General features: G+C 40.9%; 2 protein-coding genes across 2 annotated transcripts; one reads left to right on the forward strand and one right to left on the reverse strand.

Annotated features, from left to right (window-relative positions):
• The first annotated feature begins 2,091 nt into the window (after positions 1-2,091).
• Positions 2,092-6,534, forward strand: LOC118775254 (complement C1q tumor necrosis factor-related protein 5-like). The gene is made up of 3 exons (XM_036525076.1): positions 2,092-2,459; positions 5,087-5,320; positions 5,850-6,534. Exons 1-3 carry the CDS (start codon positions 2,399-2,401, stop codon positions 6,371-6,373), a joined length of 819 nt encoding a protein of 272 aa, XP_036380969.1. The 5' UTR covers positions 2,092-2,398; the 3' UTR covers positions 6,374-6,534.
• Positions 6,535-20,057: 13,523 nt separating this feature from the next.
• On the reverse strand, positions 20,058-21,401 carry LOC118773968 (E3 ubiquitin-protein ligase RNF26-like). Its single transcript, XM_036523020.1, has one exon. The coding sequence runs from the start codon at positions 21,399-21,401 to the stop codon at positions 20,058-20,060; it is 1,344 nt and encodes a 447-aa protein (XP_036378913.1).
• Positions 21,402-24,201: the final 2,800 nt, after the last annotated feature.

Raw genomic sequence — 24,201 nt, forward strand, 5'->3', positions numbered from 1 at the left:
TGCCAGTGTGTCTATTAGGATGCATTTGTATGATAAAAAAGATTTTTGAAAACTGGACACTTCTTCAGTGACAGTGTAAATTCGCTTCAGATAATAAGAATTAATGCCAATGCTCATATGACACATTATTTTTGACAGGAATTTCATTACCAATGTAGGGTAGCACATGGTGGTATCTCACTCTGTTATAAACCATTATTAAGTAATAGTGACTGCATTATGCTAACACTGTATTGATCAATTTGATGGGCAAATGGCACTTGTTTAGCAATGTTGCTGCATGTTGAAACAGCAGAACCAGAATATGCTACAATGCAGGCTAAATATTAAGGTATGTCCCATAATCATACTTCTAAACTACAACAAAGCTACTATAAAGTTTACTTTACAGTGCAGCTAGGTGGGCTGAACAAGCAAATTGTTATATCAATAAGCACTCATAAATAGCTTCACTTGCTTTAATCCACATAAACCAGTCATACACTATTAGGTTGTGTAGCCCAATATTACCCTTGCTTAGTCCATTACTTGGTACAGTTTTGATGCCATCAAACGGGGCCAATATACATATATATAATATTTGGATATCTCTGAACATGTTTTTTTTTAATTAATAAGCAATATGCATCACATGTTCTTTATGCACTCTGATCTCTACACAGCGCATCAAATCTGTCACATGATAACTGATGACACGGTTTACATTAATGTCCTAAAAGCAGGTGAAAATTTTCTTTGTGGACACAAACATCAAATGGCATTATTACCAGACAGGAACTGGAAGCAAGTGCTTCAGTGTCCTCACATCTACAAAAATGGTAGCTGCATAAAGTACCTTACCGAGAAAAAGTCCAAATGAACCTGAATATGGGAGGGACATACGCTTAACTGTGCACACATCTTAAAGAGTGGAACACTATTCTGTGGATGCTAATTGCTGTACTTTTGCAGTCTCTGTGTCCAGTCATATATCGCCATTCCTGGACAATAGTCGCACCCAATATTGTATGAGTAAGAGCCCCATCAGTGTTGACTCATCAGCAACCTGCAGGCACCTAATGAGTCACGGGGTGCCTGTGAGCTGCAGGATGAGCACCCCCTGCTGACATGCCCACCCTGCCCCATGCCAGTTTTTTTCCATCACTGATCTAATCAAACTCTGGCTGCATAACTCACCCTAAGCTAATGGTGAGTGCCTTAACCTTTGAGATACTGATCTATTGCTATAATCTACTTTTTATATTCTACACTGTGTATTAAAGAGGTTAAAATTCAGATTAGTGGAAATGTATGACAACGGCAGTGTTTGCACAAGGTAAGATTTATGGTAAGATTTCATTCTGCACGACTGTCTAATGTACCTCCAGTGCAATAACAGTGAGAGTCTGAAGGAACAGGGATATTTATATTTCAGCTCAAGTGTAACTGCTGGAATTTATTTTACTATAATAATTTGCTGTTTGTCTGCTGGGAAGAAACTCATTTGAACTCTCCAAATAGTACATTCCTCAAGCCTTTTTCACAAGGCCATAGCCTTGCTATTGTCAAGAGAGTTAAATATCCTGTGAGTGAGGGGGAGAGAGAGAGGGAAGATGATATGTGGCAATGCTTCATGTAGGGAGAACGACTGTTTCCCTTGGCGCTCTACCTGTGATGCGAGGGGGGGGTTTGGCGTTCCCTTAAGTGGGGAGATGACAGTACCAGTGATCCCAGTGACTGATGGTTTATGTTGTTTTTGACCACAGTCCTCTGTTTTTCACCACCAGGATGAGAATGTAGGTTGCTCGACGCCTCTATTTTCTGCCTTTTTTTTTTCTCAACTCATCTCAGCACTTTTTCAGTCTTCCCCCTCCCTTTAACAGCTTTTGATTTTCAAATGATGCCCCCCAGCTTTGTGCCTTCAGTTGTTTGTTTTACCTATTTTGGAGGTCAAGAGTTTATTGATTTGACTTTCAAACTTGCGTGTTAACTGCTCTTTTTCTGCCTCTCCCTCCCTCATTCCTTCTCTCCCTCCCCTCTCCCCTCTGTCTACCCCTCCCTGCCTCTAATTGGCTTTCAGTTCTGTTTCCTTCTGTTTCCTAGGCAGGGAGTTTTTCCTTTTTTCCTCTGTCTAAAGAGGCAGGGAAAGAGACTTTTCAGCTGTTGTTTTTCAATACTATTGCACCAGAGTTAAGAACAGCCATTGTGATTTGTATGCAGGGTTTCTTACCAATAAGATTGTGGATAAATGGTACTACCTTCTTTCACTGCAGTGTCTGGAGAATAAACACTCCAGCTACAGTCTCCCGGGAGGACTCCGTTTTGACCAGTTAGCGTGACCACAGCTTTTTTTTTCCCAGAGGAAAGACCGATCTTATTCACCAGACTCAAGTCTCCTACTACTGCTGGTATATTTTTGATGAAAGCCTCATTAATAGGAGTGCTGAAAGAACACCTCCAGAGCAGACTTCATTTCCACGGTGAGTACAGAAGACCACAAAGCCCCCCACAAGCAATGAGGAATCTGCATGCCATGCTGAGGTGAATGACCCAGCTTGTTGTATATACTGTCATTACTGCCGGTGAATTAGTCAAAAATAAACAAAAACAAGTAAAAATAAAACTGCAATCATAAAGACATCTTTAGATATGCTGTAATGCTGTATGATGTATTGTTACCCTTACCCTCATTATAACGGTTGTGGTATTATTGCTGACATCCATGCATTTTTAGCATGCCATTGATTTTGCTTGGCAGTATTACTAGCAGGCAAGTCACACCCCAGTGTTTGCTACATTATAAAAACTGTGTACCTGCAAAGATAGCCCTCAGCAGAATCATAGAAAGTATACAGAATGTTGAACTCTGCAGAAGCAAAGCAGAGTGGGGTACAGTATGTGTACTTTATGGTCTGGTAATGCCACAGATCAGATATGGATTACCAAGAGTTAAAAGTCAACTGTCAACTGTATTTTGAAATGTATTTAGGTTGTGTGTGATGTTTGATTTGCACCACAAAGGGTGTCCAGAAATGGCATGGTGTCTCTGATGGACAGTTTGTTAGTGCTTCTCTTATTCTCGCGATTGTCATCACAAATGGTAGAAAACTCCAGTAATGGAAGGAATTTATTGTAGCTATGTGTATTTCCTATTTTATAAAACAGATAAATAAATAAATTACATTTATATAGCACCTTTGAGTCTGTACAGATTCTTCAAGCACTTTAAAGGGAAGAGGTGCACTCTCCTCAAATAGCACAAATAGCATCTGAGTGATGTACGGCAGCCACCACCGGCATGTTCACCACTCATCAGCTGAGGTGGAGAGGAGGGAGGGAGTTATTTTGCAATTACATTAGAGGATTATTAGAAGACCAGACTAAAAGAATCTGAGTGGGAATTTAGCCAGGGCCCTGGTGAACCCCCTTGCTTTTTTTGAGTGCCATGGGATCTCGAGTCAGGACCTTAGTTTAACATCTCATCCAGAAGATTTCCTACAGTACAGCATCACTGCCCTGGGGCATTTGTCTCCTCTCAGGTCCAGAGGGAAGACTACCCCTTATTGACCCACTAACACCACCTGCTCATTTTATGTAAGAATTGTTCTTACATATATTGCAGAATATATTGCAAAATACTCCCATTAAACAATCTGTAACACAATATTCAATTTCAAAGAACCTATATTATGGTAGATATATTTTGAAATATGGACAGGTATGTTCTGACAAATAATTCCCTTCTCAAAAGGGACCCATGCCATCTGCAGTTTAAGACCAGAAAGGCAGACAGGCAAAGCATAAAGAGCAGGAGAGGACATACTTTTTGAGAATGAGAAAATGAAAGAGTTAGAATACTTTATGGTGGTGTTGGTGGGGGTGGTCTTTGTCCCACAGTCTTCACTCTTAATTGTTATAGAAAGACTGTGGTGGTCCACATATTTCTGCCATTATGAGTATTCAGTGGTTTCTGCTGGTCTGAACCAGACAGCTCTTTTATTTTAAATGGCTAGAGCAGGAGAAAGCAGCTGACTCATGGCCTGATCAGGAAACTGCAGGAAACACACAGTCTGAGGCACGATCATGGGAAATGTCTGGCTGAATGTGTACCCTAACCACTGTCCAATGGGTGTGATAGTCTGGCCCTTTTTTTCTGATGTCCAGAGGTGTGTCCCTCCAACCACTCAACTTAAAGGCACACCTCTCTCACTGACCATGGGGTCTGCTGGCCGATCTTTCACTCTCTTTGTTAAAGTGTCTTTGATGTTCTGCCCAAATAAGGTGTGTGTGTGTGTGTGTGTGTGTGTGTGTGTGTGTGTGTGTGTGTGTGTGTGTGCGCACTAGCATGCTCTTTAGCTCCCTGCTCTCCAGTGTACTCAGTTCACAGTTGGGGTCCAGAGTGGTGTGTTATTACAGTATGCTTAGCTGTCTGTGTACTGACCAGATGTTATGAGTTTTACCCCTGTGAGGTCTTGTTTGTATAGAGGTCTGGTCCCCAGTGTTACATATGAAAGGCTCCTCCTCACAGAGTCCTGGTGCTGTCTGGGCCAGCCTCTGTGTTACCCTGTCTCCTGCTGTGAACAAGGGTGGCTTTTATGGAGTTAATTGATTTCTGGCACACATGTTACTGATGAAACAGCAGTAGTTCCAGTAAGAGCTCTGTGAGATACTATCATTTCTTCCTGAGCCATCTGTTGTAGTCAGAAGCTAAACCTGTTCTTTGAATGTTACATTTCTTCACTAAATCTAAACACACATGCCTATTGGAAGGTAAGTAACTGTTCTTGTTATTTGTGTTTCATTTTTGCTTGCCCTCTAATAGCTGCTGTAGATTTAAAAGTTTGCAAACTGTTGGTGTGACTAGTCTGAGTTCATGGAATTTCCCCAGCCATCTGACAGGAAGTTGATGTTTGGCTTAGTGCCTTATAGTCAAGCTGTTATGTAACACTCCATGTTTTAAACATCATTTTAAATCCCCACTCATACTGTTTTTATACATGAGCTCAATCATGTCCCATTATTCCTGTTAGTTCTGTTAAAATCTATGACTGTTGTTGGTATGATGATTTTATTTGTTAATGATGCTGCACCTCCGTATCTTGCACAGACTCTGCGATGACATCATTCCTGCTGTGGACTTTCTGTTTCTCCCTCTTCCTGCTGATTAGCCTGTCCAATCAGCTGGAAGACAACAAGATCCCCAGCCTGTGTTCTGGGCAGCCCGGTATCCCGGGAGCCCCTGGGGCACATGGTAGTCCTGGCCAGCCAGGGAGGGATGGGAGAGATGGGAGAGATGCCATGCCTGCAGAGAAGGGTGAAAAGGGGTTGAGGGGAGAACCAGGTAGAGTGACAGTTACATCCATCAATCTGAATAGATGTATCAGACCTCAAAGAAAAGGCTGAGACATAACCCCAGCCAGATAGCACCACCCACTGAATGATGTTAATGTGTAAATATGAGACCCAGATGTCCAAAGGGTCAGTCAGAATCTTAAACTTTGAAAGAGTTGTCTCCTCTATAACATGCCTCTCCTATGATGCCAATGAATTATTTCCTGTTTTCCTGGGAGTCCTTCAGAGGACTTTTGGCAGTGCTGCAATAATGGTCCTCCACTCACAAAGCCTGTATGCAGTTTAGATTAGATACTCTCCTATGAATAAATCCTCTTTGTACCCTTGTTTCCTCCACTTAGAGAAAAGATGGATTTAGAACACATCCCTCGTTCAATGAAACCATACTCACGAATATGTCTATTTTGAATGAAATATTTAAATACTTTGCATTTCATTCTTGTATAACATGAATATTACATCATCCAAAGTGGGTTTGAGTGCTGATGTTTTCACCACTTTGCCCTCACCTGCTGCAGGAGTACCAGGGGAGCGGGGCTACAGTGGGGACAGAGGGATGCCTGGGGAGAAGGGAGAGCGGGGCCCGCCAGGGGAGTGTGCTGTGGCCCCCAAGTCCGCCTTCAGTGCCAAGCTGATGGACAACCGCAGCACTCCCCTGGTGGTGGTGGACAGCGCAGTGCCCTTTGGCACTGTGCTGCTGAACGAGCAGGGTGACTACAGTCCGGAGACTGGCCGCTTCACCTGCAGGGTGCCGGGTGTCTACTACTTCGCCGTGCATGCCACCGTCTACCGCGCCAGCCTCCAGTTCGACCTAGTGAAGAATGGTCACGTGGTGGCCTCCTACTTCCAGTTCTACGGAAACTGGCCCAAGCCAGCCTCTCTCTCGGGGGGGTCCCTGTTGCACCTGGTGCCAGGGGACCAGGTATGGGTGCAGATAGCGCTAGGCGAGTACAGCGGCTTCTACTCCAGCACCAAGACAGACAGCACCTTCAGTGGCTTCCTGGTGTACTCAGACTGGAAGAACTCTGCTGTTTTTGCATAGGTGCTGTATATAATCTCAAATGCGCGTGCCATGGAGAGGTGGCCTGGTTGTGGATTTTGTCTTGTAGACAGATGGTTTGAAAGGTTGGAATCCAAGTTTTGACACTGCTTTGGTACCACATGTTTGAACAAGGTCCTTAGCCTGAATGACTCCAGGGAAAAAAGAAGAAAAAAAAAAAAAAAATATATATATATATATATATATATATATATATATATATATATAATTATTAACATTTTTTTCTTCCTTTTTTGCTCTGCAAAAAGCATCTGCTAAGCAAATAAATAATGTAATGTTAAAGTAATACTTTAACTGTACGCTGTAAGCGCATGTCACATATAAATATCCATCTATCTCACATAAGTCAGGTCATAGCCACTGGGGGAGTTGGCCGCTGTCTGTAATCAATACTGTTTTTAGACACATGTTTTTAGACACATGTTGTGGTTTCCTTAATTGGTTAATTAAGGAAACCACAACATGTGTCTAAAAACAGGATGATGTGGGTGCTCCATCTGCTTATTTGTCTGTATCATCCAGTCTACACATCTTGATCTGGTATAATGCAATACAGTACAAATCCACTGCCTGTGACTCGCACTGCGCTGATCATATTTGTTGTACCAACTTTCGCTAAAAATTCAGTTAGATAACATTGTAACAGACACGGAGAACAAATAGGTTCTAAACAACTCTGTGGTACTAGCCCTACAACCCATGGCCATTTCAGCAGTATTGTGAAGACATGATGTCATCTGTCAACCTTCCCATGTGGAAGATCCAATTGTGACATCATAAGCAGATGGAAAAGGCATCAGCCTCGCTCTCTCCTTTGTGTAACGGGAGGATCTGATGTGAACTGCAGCATATACTTTTTGAATCTGGGCATTTGGAAAATGGGTACACAGACGCTGAAACATTTTGGTATGAGAAGATGGGTCATCTTTGTCTATGACTTTTAACTTAATAAGACCTACATAAATAGAAAACATTTTTACAAACATAACACAATTCATAAAGAATTCATAAACAGCTGGGGTGATTTATGAGGGCTTGACCTGTGTAGTACGTTACATGAAAAAAATAAACAATACACTTGAAAATGTGTATTACTCTGTGAGTCTTCATAAAGTACAACAGTCATGCTCATGAAGGTATTATATGTGCTATTTGAGAGCTGTTCAAAGTTATATTTGATACAGAGACCATAAAGTGTGTGCTAAATGTTAATCACTTGTTTCTAATACCCTACCTACATGCAGTCTTTTATTCATAACATCAGATAATTGTAATTTTATGTGTTCAAGGAGACAATGCACAATGTAATCTGTGTAGCGCAGTGATCTTTGTCAGTTTGATATCTACTCTGAGGAACAAACCTGACTCGGCTGGCTGAGAGGCATACAGGTGAACTTATTAAGGCTTTTCTCTCAATAAAGGGTGCACACATGTGCGTATCAAATGTATCCACTGGGGGAAAGTTTGAGTGAAGTCTACTTCCTTTTTCATGCAATATTTACAGAGTTGGTGTAACCAGTTCATTCAAACCTGAACAGAACATAAGGTTGTAATGGGGCTGGGGTCGTGGAGCCCGGACCACTCATTCTACAGGATGAAATGTTGCATGAGATATGATTTTTTAGCTGGATGGTGGACATAAATTTGTTCCACTCAAAAACACACCTGTCATGATTGTATTTCCACATAGAGCATTTTTTGGTCATTGTTTTCTGGTTCATAGGTGTTGTCTGATTTTTTGGACACATTTACCATCAGGCTTCACAAACTCCTGTGAATTTTTAACATGTCATTATACATGTTGTTTCAGCTATTCCCTTTGGCTGATAACTAATGGATATCTTTGGTTTGAGTCAAGGAAGATCTTATTTTCACTTTCAGCTCTGAAGTATTTGGCAGCCCTTTACTCATACTCATTCTTAGCTATTTATTGTGGTAAAATTACAGGGAAGATGACTTTTTGTACAATGTATTCCAATAATTCATAGCCTGTTGTTATTTTCTGCTGTACTTGTGGAATAATTTGAGAGTGAAGTAATGGTCTGCCATAATCTCCACCCACTCTCCATCCTTTGAGAAAGCATGGAAATTCAAGGCTCAGATGAACCTGAAATAAATGCAGCTCAGGTATAGACTATTCAAGTGATGAACATACTTTCCACATTGACTTAGTCAGACTTTGAAGATGAGTTTGTAGTTTATCAAGTACTCTGGAAAGGGGAGATGACCAGCGTTATATTTGTTTCCAACTGTTGCTACTATTTCTCCAGGTTGAAACCTAAACATCTGTGTGTTTAGGTGTTCCTAATTTGTCCAATAGGTGGCAGCAGTTCTTACTTATTCACTAGTTATTTTAATTTTCTAGTAAATCAGGAGTCAACATTTTGTCAGTGATGGGCAGATTTTGTCCAGATGGACCAAACATTTATCATTTCCTATTGATAAAAAATGAGAGAATGAGTACTATGAGGTATATGTGTACATGTGATGGAGACACAATCTTAAAGTATACATATCTTATTCACATTCAGAATAAAATGTAATTATCTATTTTTTCTCATTTATTGTAAATACTCTATAAAGAACAGGCCAGTCCATCAAATAATTACTAAAACAGTTAATATTTCAGGACCACAGCAAAAATAATCATGACATGCTTTGTATTTATGCCTTTAAACATGTTTTTCCAAGCACATTCTACGCATTGCGTGCTAATGCTTGGAATGTAATTCCCTCAATTCATAAACAAAAATCTGAGCTTTCAAAGATTTTTTTTGTCTTAGAGGTACTTTATTTTATTGTATTTTATTGATATGGACATTTAAATTTGTTACAACAGAAATTACACTGCTGAATACAAATGGGATCAAAGCAATTACATACAGTTTGAAATGAAACAAAGGACCATTTCATCCAATTATAATAATGTGTTGGTTGACAGAGATAAAACTAAAATGATATAGGCAGAAATGCTTCAGATCTTTGTTCTGCTCATAGATGAGGGAAGGTCTGATTTGAATGACTGCAGGTTGACTAGGTACATATTCAGGTAAAGAAGGTTTGTCTGTGCATGATCAAATAGTATTCAACATGAAAATGCTCAATTATATGTATAGCTCCACACCTTGAAATACATCTCTGAGCTCTGAGATTACCCACTTAAAGTAATATTATTGAGCACTGTAAGCTTGCAATAAAGTCAAAATAACATCAATATTTGATATACAGCTTGGATTGCAGCATGGTTCAGTGATGTACTGTATCTGGTGTCTGGGATGCAGTGAGTTTTGTTGGGGGGTAGAATGCTGTTGAGCACATTCCAGTTCCAGAATACTGAGCACAGCTGTGGTTGGCAGGAGTATGACTAAGGAGAGCAGGCCTCCTTCAAGCTACAGCAGCTGTGTGGAGCCCTGTGTGGAAGATGAGTGCTGAGGATGTGCAAACCCAGCAGGATCTCACCTGTTCGAAAAGCTCCATGGGGTTGGAGCGGGGCGTCTAGCTGAACTGTGTCCCAAATCCAGCAGCAGCAGCAGCAGCAGCCACCAGGAAATGGCTTACTCTGTGTCAGCAGCTCATCCAGAAGTAGCACTAACAAAAGTATCATATCATTATCTGTGATCCTTGTCTGCAAAATCATGTTTGCAAGGAATCAGATCCTTGGTGTTTTTTTTCCCCATTCCTTTCAAAAGTAATTGCAGATTCAACAAATTGGTCACAGGGATGCTGAGCTACCTTCCTGTGATTCAGCTGAACTCTCTCTGCTGTTAATCAGCTGGCATTTGCAGGTTCCCTTGGGGAAAATCAGATGAGAGGTAGATACTTTGTGTGTTGTCACTTTCAGTCCCACAGGAGAAGCCATTTTATGTAGATACATATTTTATAATCTATCCTACTATCTATTTGTCTATAGAATTTTGGTGGGATGCATTGAGTCATTTGAGGAAAACTGTCAGAAATAGATGTGTAGCTCAAAAAAGAGATACCTCTTCACAAAGGGGTGCAACTTAAGCTTTGTGGCTTTGTGCGGGAAACAAACAAACAAACAAAACAAACGTAGTACCACAGATGATGTGTGTAGCAGACGAAAAGTAAAGAAACCGTAAAAAAGTTTATGTAAGTCATAAATGCATAAAATATATGTCTAATATTAATTTATTTTATCATTTAATACCTTGAGCTAAAATTAATATTAATTTTAATTCAAGATTACTGTACAGAAAAGTCTTCAATAGCAGAGTTAGGCCTATTTCAACCGTGTACGTTAATGGTAAGTACCCATACAACAATTTTTTTTATTATTATTATTAAGGTAGGCTAGGCTATGATATTAGGTATGATATTAGGTATGTCTCGATTCAATGTAGGCTAGGTACAGTACAGTACTGTAGATTGTTACAGTAATTACAGGTATTCTGACATAAATTGTATTTTTAATGTTTGTTATGAAATTCTTTCTCATGTTTTTTTTTGACACTGACCTTAATATCAGGGTTTCCGCTAGGATTTTTTCTTGTCAGTCCAGTGTGCAGAAAGAATTTATTTTACCGGACAAATTTGAAACTTACCCTTCACATTGCAGTAACAGTCTATGTTACAAACGCAAATACAATGTACACCTAGGTTCACAAAATAACCTGACAACGACCTCAAATCAGTTTGACTGTTTAATTAACAGTAATGATTAAGCAAAACAAACAGTAACGACTGAGCAAAACCTAAACATTAGCCGCTAAAATGTAGGCTATTACGAAACATCTGTAACCTGTAGCCTGTTTAAAAAAAAAAGGCTAGGCCTACATGGCATCAAATGTAGCCTATAGGCTACCACGTAACATTTTATTTTTTATTTTATTTCCTTTTTAAAATTGCAGCAAAAGTCCTGCTGCCGACTTGAAATCAAACGTGTCCAACGTGTCTTTGCAGCTTGCAATGTGCATAAGCCGCGTCACACTCTCTTACTCCAGACAACTTCGCAGCGCCGTCTTAATTCGATTCTGCAGAGAGAAGCCCCTCTCTCCTGGCATGCTTGACACGGGCAGAACACAGGCAATTTTAGCCAGTGTAGCCCAGTCAGGGTACGCTTGCTGAACTCATAAATAAGCAATCGTTATAGCTAAATAAATAAATAGCCTTCATTATAGCTATGTTTTGTATGAGCATTATTACCGGACATTTTGACCAGCAAGTTTTTAATTTATTGGTTTTTTAATAAATTTTTCCAGGCAAAACCAGTAATTACCAGATAACGGAAACCCTGCTTAATATATGATCAAATACCCATCCCAAATAGCCTTAGAAACGTCCTAAAACTAGTCAAATGTCAAAAATTTTCTTGAATACTTATTGATGTCCATCTCTTTGTACTATAAACACTGCCATCATCAACCAGTAAATAATATGCTATGAGTATACTGTAATTCTGTGGTCCTACACATACATAGTCTCCAAATCTTTTCCTGTGTGGTGTTCACCCTTGACTGACAGCAGGGGGCGATGCAGGGCCTGTATTAGGCAACAGAGCTCAGAGAGGAGAGAAGGGAATGAGGAGGGCACAGCGAGGGGTCCAGTAGAGGCACTGATTAGTAACCCAGCCCAGCTTTATCCCTTTCATCTCCCTCATTAAATATGAAGCCCAAACCAGCGGGGGGCCTGTGAGGACAGAGCAGCACAACAGAGCAGCATGATGGAAAGACGGGAAGGGAGAGGGGGATTCATAAAAACTGTCTTCCTCCAGCCCAGGGTATCCTCCTCATCACAGAGCCACATTATTGATGGGTCACAGATGAAATACTGAAGCCCGCGACTCAGAAGTAACCGTTTCTGAGACATAAGGTGAAAAATGACATTATGGCACCACAGAGTGGGCTGTAAAAAGATTCAATTCCTTTATCACAGCCAGTTGGAAAGACCTGAAAACAAGGAACATAATACAGATTTAGAGAGATTTCTGTAAACGTGTTAAAATATCTCTGCGGTTTCCTTGACCAGTGGTATGAAGTCTAATAGAATAATGATGGAGTGAGTCATCCCACCCACTTGCAATTTCACTGACTCTCAGACACCCATCAGATTCAGACATCTTGTAATGACCTTGAGTGATCTGCTAGTGGCAAATAAATTCATCCAGTGCCTCTGCTCTAGTTGACAGATGCTATGTCATCTTGAGCCAGGTCTACCATCTGTTTGTATTACGTGATGTGTGTTCAGGGACATAAAGCAGTAGACATTCTTGGATGTATTAGAGCTCATAAAGCAAAATTTTATGCCCGAACAGTAGAAACTATGACAGATATGGGCCCTAGCAATGGGCATTCAATATGCACATACCAGGGACAACCAACAATATCATACTGTGTCTTAAAGAGTTTTTCTGACTTGTGGAACTTTGGTATCCATTTATTTTAACAGGTTTGTTTAATTTTTTTCTCATTATAAGTCCTTCTCAGGTTCTCAGGTTACAGTGCTGGAACACAGATGGAAAATGTGGGAAAAGCATGCTTATTCATTGCCACTGCCTTAAGAGCATCCTGGATTTGGATTTTGATTCTCAATGTTGACAATGAGACAATCAGAGAAACTGTGACCTGGACATGAGGCCAGAATGGTCAGTCCTGAAAGGACATGTTAACCAGCCTGTCAATCATAAGCACCACATTGAGTGCGCAGGAAGAAGAGGACACTCGTTAGGGTCAGGTTTTGGGCTAGTTTTGGGCCGACTGGAGAATCAGACACCCTATTGATCAAAAAACAAAGGCTTTTGTCACACTGCCAGTTCAGGATGCTCTCTAGGGACTGCAGGAGCCCCTCCCTTCTGCTGTTTAAACTCACACAAATTGTCCATACAGCAAATCTCCAACATATGGCCTCTTAAATTGACTGCGACCAAATGGGGATGATGAACTACATTTAATTATGTCAGGGTATAAGGCAATCAGCCGTCTACTCCTTTGCTACATTTAAATTAATATATAACTCATAATAATGGTTGCCAGCCATTTATTTAAAACTAAAGCAAATATGTATATATTTTTAGGTCAATCTAAAAATGAATCTTTGTAGGATTCCTTCCACATTTCAATGCTTGTCTGGAATGTACAGTATGTGTTTGTGTAACTGATGCAGTCAGAAATGTGAGAGGAAATTCCAAAATGAAAAGAAAAAATCACTCTCAAAAATGATCCTCAACACCAGCTGTAGATACAATAGTGAGTGTAGTCATACACTTCAATGGAATACCATTCTGAAATTCATATGTATCTTACTGGTGCTTCATTCTTGATATTGCAGCTATATAATAATTTCCAGGGATATCTGCAGTCTTTCTTTTTTGGACCTTTATCATGCAGTTTATTAGACCAATAAGAGTAGTTGTCAGTTGAATGCCATTCCTCTGACCTTCACTCTTCATTAAATTGATTTGAATGCTTTCACCAAGCAGTCCTCAGGTTTGGCAATATTCTGTGGATCTGGACCAGGTGACCATGGGTGCTGTCCAGGGTTCTGAACAGGCCAATGTCCTGCCATTGAATGACAAATGAGAAATGCATCGCCTCACATTCACTACAGCTGGGCCTCAACCTCCCTGTATATTTTCCACATGTAAGCTTGAAATGGATCCTCAAATCCTATTTATCTCATGACCTGTGAATGACATGACATCTGAAGAGCTTCATTCAATGGCACGAATGCACCTATGGAATACACAAGGCCTTTGTGTGTATTTTCAGCCATTTCTGTTCCACGTTTTTTTTTTTTTTTTTACTATTTGCAATGTGAACAAATCATCCGCCATGTTTTACTCTTTCACACTGACTGTAAATAAATAACAATAAATCCTGGGATAGAAGTGAATGTTGCAGTCAGGGTGAAAATGTATGCAAACGGAGTCACTGACCTTATTTAGTCAGGAGTTAATATGAAAATATGAAAATAAAGTAAAGAAAAATGATGGATTCCCCCCTCCGGTGATTTTCCAATTATGTTAATATGCTGAACAGAGTGCAGAATGACAAAGGTACAATTTTCCTATTTAGGTAAAAACAAAAACCCTCTTGCCAGAAGTAGTTGGCAAAAAGAAATATTTGGCAGCAGTGATTGCTGGATAAAATGCTCCATAATTCCTGACAGCTGAGACCACTTTCAGGAAAGACCAAAGGAATATATTTCTCCTTCTATTTTTGTGCTCTGGTTTTATAACATGCACAGCTCAATTTGGGGCACAAAATGAACAGACTTGTTTCATGAGAGATTTTTCTTTAATCAATAATGGCAAGTTTACTTGGAACTCTGTTTCAAGCATTACATCTTTAGCAGTATAAAGCTGAAATAAGACTTATGCAAAATTTCTAGGTATGTTTTTGTTTTGGATTTGGCAGAGGTTGAATGTCAACTATAATTAAAATCCAAACTAACTTTTTAGAGAGCTGACCTCAATTTCTATATTCTTAGAAGGAGTGTTAAAATTATTAGAATTAATATTAGCGCTCTTATTAAATATTTATCATTCATATTAGTATGACCTGCTGAGCAGACTTTAGTCCCGGACTTCTGCTCATCCATTTATACAGATGGATGTCTGCTGAAACCGTTGTGTTCACTATTTGTTGAACAGTTTACAGAGATGACTCGGTTCATTCATGACATGGCCATGGACATATGCATTTACAGTAAAGCCTTCTTTCCAATAACGCACCATAGCTCTCGACCTGCTATACCAGTAAATTCACCCAAGCCAACACTATGCTGGTGAACTCCAGATATGATAATAGGTTGGCCTTCAGCCCAGACAAGTCAGTCGGAAGTCAGTGCCTAGGCTAAAAATGCTGTTTCAGCGCTTACAGCACTCCTTGATAGTTAGCCTGATCAAATACACACATCATCTATACACACTGTAAGACTAAATTTTACTTCCTGGGCCATTTACTGTGATGTTTTTGTCATATTTTTATGGTCTTCCCAATAAATAAATAACAAAAGTACAACCATCAGTCTTACTATAATAAGCTAGCAAGCAACTGCAAATTTTGGAAGCAATCTTGCTAAAATATTTAAAACAACTGTTTGCAGCTATCTCCATGGCTTGAAATAACAATCCAAACACCTGGCTAATAGGGAAAAATAGCTAGCATAAGCGATTGCTGTGTGTGAGGGGAAGAACACACAAAAACAAATGAATAAACCCAAACATGGCATGATGAAGAAGGCTTATACTGGAAAAGCTAAGGTGAAGGCACCAGCTCCTGGGATTTCTGCTCAAACACGTATGGTCTTCTGAGCTCCAACAGCCACCAGAGCTGCATCAATGTTTTGTTTGATGTTGATGTTTATTTGATTTTATTTAAAACAACAGCACAGAGGTTACAGTCCTTAATGGATGAGAAGAGAGGTAAGGGTGACTTTAGTGGTGTAGGTGGTAGGTGACACAATAGGACAACAGCACAGAATGAGGCATGGCCTTGGCACAGCATGTTATAAGGGACAGCCAGGGACAGATTGTGCCATCCTCCTTGGCAGACCCTTAGAGTCAGAGAGAGGTCAATTCCCTGGCAAACACAGTAAGTCCAGTAGACAAAGCTCTCTCACCATGGGGCTAATCTTCTTCACCTGTGCGCTCCCTTCACCACGTCATCCAGACAGGCCACTGTCTGCCCCCACCTCCACCAACCCATATGCGGATACTCAATATACAATGTGCCAGATACAACATTATGTCATTTTAGAATGGAATCATACGTAGAATCAAACATTGCTTCCAAGAATGTAGCCTTCCCAACTGGAGCAAAACTAATTTACATAACAACAAAAAAAATCACAGACATCATTATGACAGACATGCGTCTGGTGGATGTTAGTGGGTCTTTCTCTTACAGCTGTCACTGCCAATGCTTGTTGTCTCATGTAAGAGACAGACTAGAGGAGCCTCCTGTAGCCCAATTATCTTCCTGGGACATGAAAAAGGTTTTTAATTGAAGCCATGCTGATTTTGTCCCAGCTAAGGGACCATGGAGCTGAGTGTGTCCATGCCCTCCCACCATTCAGGGACCCCCCCCCCCCCCCCCCCCCAAAAAAAAAAACACCCCTCCCCTGCTGGATCTTATTAAAAAGAAGACTGAGGCCCAGATTGCTTTCTCAGACAGTGACCATGCTGTGGGAATCAATACTAGCTTGTGGCATTGTGGACTTCATCAAGAATACCTGAAGCCTTATCAAATCAAAGGCAGTGTCAGCTAGTCAGTCCTTTCACTGTGAATAAAGAAGCATATTATTAACAAACAGCAATGGGGTTTGATTTAAGAGTATAAACTCACAAAATGTGTTGATGAGCCTGTCTTTTTGAATTATTATTTGGCAGGAAATAATATTGTAGATACAGTACACACAACACAGGCAGTTTTTTTTAAACTCAGCCACAATCTAATAAATGTGTATGTTTCTTACCTTGATGTAGTTGGTGCAAAATCCACATTGAAGTACCTTTCTATCTTATTCAGCAATAAAATGAGAAATTGTATTGTGATTTTGTGACTATTTTAACCAGACTGCCATTCATTTTCTAAATGCTATTCCTTTACAATTAGTAAAATCACAGATGCCTGCAGTTTTCCCAAGAAAGTCCTACTTGGGCACCATGTTGCAGTGGCAGCAGTTCGGGAGCAAAGCTGACAGAAGCTGAAGAAATGTTAAAACTACAAGTAAAACTATGTTATCCGTGCCAATAATTTTGGGCACTGGGCTCTATCCAGTCACATCCACAAATGTACAAACTTAATGAGAGACAGGAACAATTTAATTTTAAGTTAGCACATTTATTGCATGGTTGCAAAATACTGTCTTGCTGTCAAAGTCCCTCAATACTCAAAGCTCTGATTCCTGGCAATGATTAAAACATACATGGAATGCTTCTACCTGTGGTATAGCAGTAAGGGCAATATCAAATTCAATACAAATTGAGGGCATTCTGTGAGTATTACTTAACAAATTGCACTTGTGTCTGTCAAACTTTCACAAGTCGTAGCTAAGGATGCCTATGAATTTGTAGGTACAGTATGTTTCACTGTCAGTTAAAAGCAAATGGGCAGATCATGTAACACCAAGGGAATGGACTCATGCAGAAGTAGAACAGCAAGCTGTTGTAATCTGTTTTGTACTGACCACACAGTATCAACTGCTGTGCAATATGATGCATTTGATGTACTGTATAACAAGGTGCTTGCCAACCAGTGTTACATACTACATGTGGTAGATTAAAGTGGCAAAAATCTGGAAATTCAAAAATTGGAATCTGAAGATCCAAGATCAAGTCTAAATCAAGACTCAATGCTGTAGTGCAACTGGGTACAACAGATCAAAAGAAAAAAAAATAACACTGACAAAAAGGTCTATGATGACAAGATGCACCAAACTACTGAGATTCTCCACATCACAGTATAGTTGCAGTAGTTATACTTTACCTACCACACGTTGTATCACAACTTCACAGAGTGAGTAAGTACATACAAAACACAAAGAAAATAATTCTGAAAAAATAACAAGGTCACAACCCTTCAGCAAAACACACAAACACACAGTCTCTGAGCATTTGTAGTTAGGCATACCGATTCATACTTCATCTGAACATTTGCTAAGACTTCTTGAGAAGGTTATCAGTTTTTAACTGATGCGCAACAATTGGGGAGGTTGCTCTCACGGTTCATCTGGCTGGTAGAGTGCTGATGATACCACTCACACTGTAGGAAAAGAGAGGCAGGTACCATCTTGCACATACAGGTGAGGGACACACTGACCCTGTCTTCCTTCAGTCTCAAGACCCTGAGGCACAACCAAAAACTGCCTGGAGTGGAGAGGAAACGGACTTTAAATTACTGTTATCAACATATTGATTTTAATTCCTCTACAAAACCTCAACATGTTCTTCAAATGTAACTTAATATATGCCTTTGGATTGTTAGAGAATGTTTTAGCAAGAGCAGACTAAACTGTAAGACATCCAAAACAAAAAATTGACTGATACTGGGTTAAAAGTTCAATGATCCTTCATACTGACTGGCAAGGCTTGTACACCTCAAGTACCTATAAGCCTAAAGATGTGAATGCATTTAGTAAAAAGAAACTTAAACATTCAGACAGATGAAGACAAAAACAAACAAAAAAAAAAACTCTTCAAAGAAATGGAAGACAGGGGATAAAACCTCACAGTAACCTAATGCATTTGGGTTTGTTTCAAATCAATCTGAGCATCAATTGCTTTAAGGAGATCCCCCTAAACCAGAATGTTATTCCCATAACTCAGCCAAAACTGCCTTGTCCTGGACTACTGTGTGGGCATGGGCTTTCTTCATAACTTCAGACAGTAATTCTCATACAACCATAATTGCATTCAGTTACTAGGCCTGAAATAATGTCACCATTTCTCAAGTAAAACAAGTTTAACACAGCTTGCATCAGCATACTTTGAGTGGAACGCACACTCAAAAAAGGCTAATACAAAAGTAATGGGGATTTTGGTCAATGACCAAGATAAACAATGAAATCATCTCTTGGAATGAGCATTTATGTATGAAAAAAGCCAAGACTGCACCCATAACCAAGAGAAAAACCCTAGAAATGAGTTTAGCAAGATATTTTCTATAAATCCACCACTATAGAGAAAGCTCTACATCTTGAAGCAACACAGATGTCCATCATACAACCCATCAGCTGGGAAAATACAGGAACAAACACTGAAAAAATTAATAGGTAAATGGCAAAAAGAGAGCTGTAGAAATACTCAACACAGAAATGCTTGAATTTACATTAATACTATGAATGGTCAGCTCCTTTGTTTTCTTCAGGAAGCAAATTAAAAGGTCACATTCCCAAAATGGTAAAGATTTCAGGGGGACAGAGAACTAGGTATTCCATTTATTTGCGTATTCCAACAGCGCAAAAGGAAACAGTCACAAATTTAATGTGGTCCAGACAGACTTCTCTGATTCTCATGAGAGTTCTCAATTCTCTGATGTCCTCATTAGAACCAATACCATCTGTTTTGTTACCTGTCATTTATGAAGGTGATATGACCGTGCTCTAATTTTCTTTTTTTGTTGCTTTTTGTTTACATACAAGCCCATACAATAGTGAAAGGGTATGTTTTTAGATAGGCTGTTCTAAGCTCTTCTATGTTTTTGGGACAAAACAGAACTGGGCAAAAAAAGTAATAATAAGTAAAAAAGTACTTTGGTCCATGTACAAAACTTGCAGACAAGCTTCTCAATACAGAATAAAAAATATAGCTAGGTCACAGCACTCTGACATAGAGAGCAATGGCAGTGCAACTGTACTCAACTCAGCATGCTGGCCAGCCTTCCACAACTGATCTCTTTTTAAACTACAAAGCAAAGACTTGTGCCATGTGCAGTGTTGGGATTACTGAGGATGTAGATGTGGAATGGACTGGAGAAGCTGCTGCAGTCAGGGCAAAGATGTGGGTTAAGGTGATCCATGAAAAGCACAGAGCAGGTTGAACAATGCACAGTGACATCAAGACAAAGTGCTGTTGAAAACACCACTGACTATTATGAAGTGCTACATCCTTTTTTTCAGAGGCAGACAGAATCCCCTCACTGGTCTGGAAGCCCTGTAACCTGAGATTTGCGTTTTCTCCTTGGCAATCCCCCCCCTGCCCCCCTCAGAGGTAGACGTCCATGGTGTGGGCAATGGCCTGCCGGCATAAGGGGCAGCTGTGCTGGTGGGGGGGCTGGCGCTTCAGGATGTCTGCACAGTCCCGGCACAGGCACAGGTGGCGGCAGGGCAGCAGCAGCACAGTTTTCAAGGAATCCTGGCAGATGACACACTTCTTCCTCTCCTCGTGCTCCTTGAGCAGCGTCAGCAGGCTGTCGGTGGGGGGGAGTTTCTGCAGAGGTGTGTCTGCACCGGAGCAGAGGGTGGCCGGAGGCTGCCTTGGAGGGTCGGTGCCACCCCGTTCCTGTCCTGTGTGCTCTGGGGCCAGCTGGGTGCGCGTGCCTGGACTACCTGCAGGTCTCTGCTCCAGGGCACCTTCTGGCTGTGGGCCGACCCTATTACCGTCACCCTCGCCGTCCTCTGCTGTCCCCCTACCTCTGTCCTGCCCTGTCTGACTGCCTGGCAGCGCTGCCCTCTGCCAAACCCCCATTTCCAGGGCAGTCTGCGCTCGCTCCAGTGCTAGCAGGTAAAGCCGGTAAAGCACCCTCTGCAGGCGGTGCAAGGCAGGGACAGTGGTGATGCAGTGGAGGGCACCCTGTGCTCCACGCTGAAGCAGCTGGGGGTTCAGGTAGATGGCGGTGATAGCGAGGACTACAGCCGCTGTGAGAAACAGACCGTACAGGTTGAGCAGAAACACAGTCACAAAAACATGGCCCAGCGAGCCCAGGAAGTCGAGGGCAAGCTGGCAGGGGGTCCACAGGAGAACAGAGACGGCCACCAGACTGCTGTACAGGAAGGTGAGGACCGTGAGGGCAAGCTCGAGGGCTTTCTGCAGCGGGCTGGACACCACCTCCCACATGCTGGCCACTGCTGCCAAGCAGTTCTGTGTGCCGATGAGCAGCATGTTGACAACGGTGTTGACGAGGTAGAGTGCCAGGCTGAAGGCAATGCTGCAGCCCTCACATGCCTGCCGCAGCACGGAGTGGGCAGACAGCAGACCACGCTGCAGCAGCTCCCTGGCACGCAGGAGCACGTGCGAGGAAAGGTGGCCTGCCATCTTGAAACTCTCCGGCACCCCACCCAGTGCCTGCAGCCAGCCTCCCAGAGCATGGAGAGAGCTCTGTGCTACACTCATGAGCCCCCCAGCGGCCGCAAGCATGCAGACAAGAGCGAGGTTCCAGCACTCCGCTGCAGAGCTGGACAGCAGGGAGGGCATGCTGTTCAGAAAGGAGACCACGCTGCTCAATAGCCGAACCAGCGAGCTGGCAATCCAGAAGTTCAAATCAAGCACAAAACATAAAACATCCAAGCATTTCCCGAGTGCGTAAAAGACAAAGTATACAACACCCATGTTTTCTGGATGTTTTGTCGCTATGGGAGATTAACAAGCAAGTGGCCCCTAAACGCTTGTAGGTTTTGACAGTTTATTTGCCATGTTACTAATTCAGCTTACTGAATAACTATTGTGAACGCAGCTATGATCAGAGACCTATTTGTACACCAATTATCTAGACACCAGCACGTTATGCCACTAGCTGGCTAAATTAACTTAGGCTCTACAACATTAACAACACGTTTGGCAGTTTAGAATTCGTACGTAACATTTAAAAAGCGCATCCTAAAATACACTGCTGCTTGCTAACGTCACAGGTCCCTCAGATATGAAAAGAGGAACATAGCTGGCAGGCATGTACACTGAAATAGCCAACCAGCAATCTTGAGTCTTGTTAGTAATAGCAGACTCAGTAGAAAGTGAGTCTTTCCGCCAGTCTATTACAGTATAACACCTAGCAAGTAATGGCTACTTCCATTTAGCCACAGAAATCAAGTATCCCTGTAACGTGCACTTAAATTAACATTAGCAAGCTAGCAATGCCCTTTCTAACAGTAGTGTAACTAGTTAAATTACCCGACGTTATCCACTGTAAAGACTGAGATCGGAACTAACATTAATCTGACTAACAAACTCAATTTTCTGGTTTCTGCTTCCAAGCCCTGCGCTGTCTTGCCAGTCAAGCTCCCTGCCCACTGCCATGTTCTTTCGGTTCCATTTAAACAGCCTTCACCGTCGATGCTCGAGTTATCGAACTGCAGTCAGGGGAATGTAATCAAGCATAAAAAAATATCCAGAAACAACAACTATCGCAGTGTTGTTGATATATTATTATATATTTTATATTTTCATGTAGAGTAATTATTCGCTCTGCAGCATTCATGATGTCTACTTTCTATATGTAAAGATACTATATAAAGGGTAAAGTTTCACTACTACAGGTAGTACAACTAAGAAATGAAAACGTGTATCTGTGGGTGCTGTTTGGAACTGGGTTGCTGTGTTGGGGTGATATTATGCTAGCTGTCAGCTGAAGCTGGACGTTTGTGTAGGGAGGCAAGGAGATAGTGACAGGCAGGAACAGCAGAGAAAGGAGAAGTGAACATACTGAGAACAGATTTACATTAGACCTTGACACCTTTACTGGTAGGGTTCCACACTTTGATGCAGCTGTACTTGTCCATACAGGAGAGAATTTTGATGTTTATTAGTGCCTGGGTAGAGCAGGTGGTGAGAAATAAGTGGATTTTTTGGTGATTAGTTTTGACTAGATGATTTTTGTTGGTAAAGCAATATCCCAGGAGGGGGTGAATGAGTAGTTAAATCTTTTTCTCAGTTTTGTTGAATCCAGAGAGTCCTGTATATTGTGATGTGTCTCTTTACATTTGGTGTTGATCAGTAGCATCAAGTTACACCATGTGAATTATCATCATCATCATCATCACTATCATCGTGGTCATAGCCTTTTATAACTAGCTATTTTCATGACATACAGCATATGTTGTATGTTGTATATACAAAAATGCAACACAGTCAAGATACATAGTTATTCTTACATACTTTTATGAAATCAAATATAACCCTTCTGAGACTCAGGTTAATATTCTGTATTATATGCCTGTTTTACTTCAAACTCTATAATATAATGTACAAAATATTTGTATCCTGTATAAAAATATTTGTTTTTATGACTAAGTTATTAAGTCACCTAAATGCTCTGCAGTATTTCATTCTTCACCCAGTGATTGACTACATTATTAAATCCTCATTTCTGTTGACCTGACTGTTTGCAAGGAGCAGTCAGTCGGTGCTGTGCCAATGTGATTACAGTTGTCAGGCCGTCTTGCATCATTTCCTCTGGGCAGGGGCGGACTGGCAACAAAAAGCAGCTCGGGAGTTTGCTGTCAAGCAGCCCCAATTTGATACACCAAATTTGAACTGACACAATATGTTTGTCGATCAACGAATCATTAATTAAAAAAAAACACACACACACACAATCTGTTAATTTGTATTCTGTGTGTTAGGCACTTTCCCTGTCTGACTCAGGTTCATCTGTTTGTTAAAATGCATAAAACAGACATCATTTGGACTGTCTGACATGAGCATCAAATATTGTTGTATTCATTAAATTTATGATGTCCAACCTTGACATAGGCAAATATGGCAAATGTGGTGTATTATGCAACATACTTCCCATTCATTGTATCCTATGACATGTGAGATATCAGACAAATTTGGTGATCATTGGACGCTATTTTGGAACATTAAGCCACGTTAAGCCTTTTCCTTATAGTGAGCGTCAATGGAGAGGAAAATGCTTAATGTAACATAACATCCATACTCATAGGATTTCAGTTTTGTTTTTTTTTGACAGATGGAAGTGTTTCTGACAAGAGATGTCCGAGAGGAATTTGGTGATCATTGATCGCTGTTTTGGAACATTATGCCATGTTAAGCCGTTTCACCTTAAGCGTTTTAGAATGTCCGCAAAAGCTTGGTCGTACTTCAAGGCGGGATTTGTTGGCGAAATTACAGTGACGAGGACATTAATGGATATTCTGGTTGTATGTGGACAGGTTTGTACAAATATTTTTATTTTATTGCAACTTTTATTTGGAAAGCTGTAAGCTACATGTTTCGGTGCCTGGATTCCAGTTGTTTCTGCGAATTGAAGCGATCCATTTGCTTCTCTTTTCTTTAGCTTTCGACAGTCTGTAAAAAGATGGCTCCGATTTCTTGTTGAATCTATTTGTAGCCTACAGTCAATCGCGCAACAGCTCTCTCCCATTTTAGATGCGTGTATTGTGTTTTCGCG

The sequence above is a fragment of the Megalops cyprinoides genome, chromosome 3 (genome assembly GCF_013368585.1).
Source record: "Megalops cyprinoides isolate fMegCyp1 chromosome 3, fMegCyp1.pri, whole genome shotgun sequence".
Classification (NCBI taxonomy): domain Eukaryota; kingdom Metazoa; phylum Chordata; class Actinopteri; order Elopiformes; family Megalopidae; genus Megalops; species Megalops cyprinoides.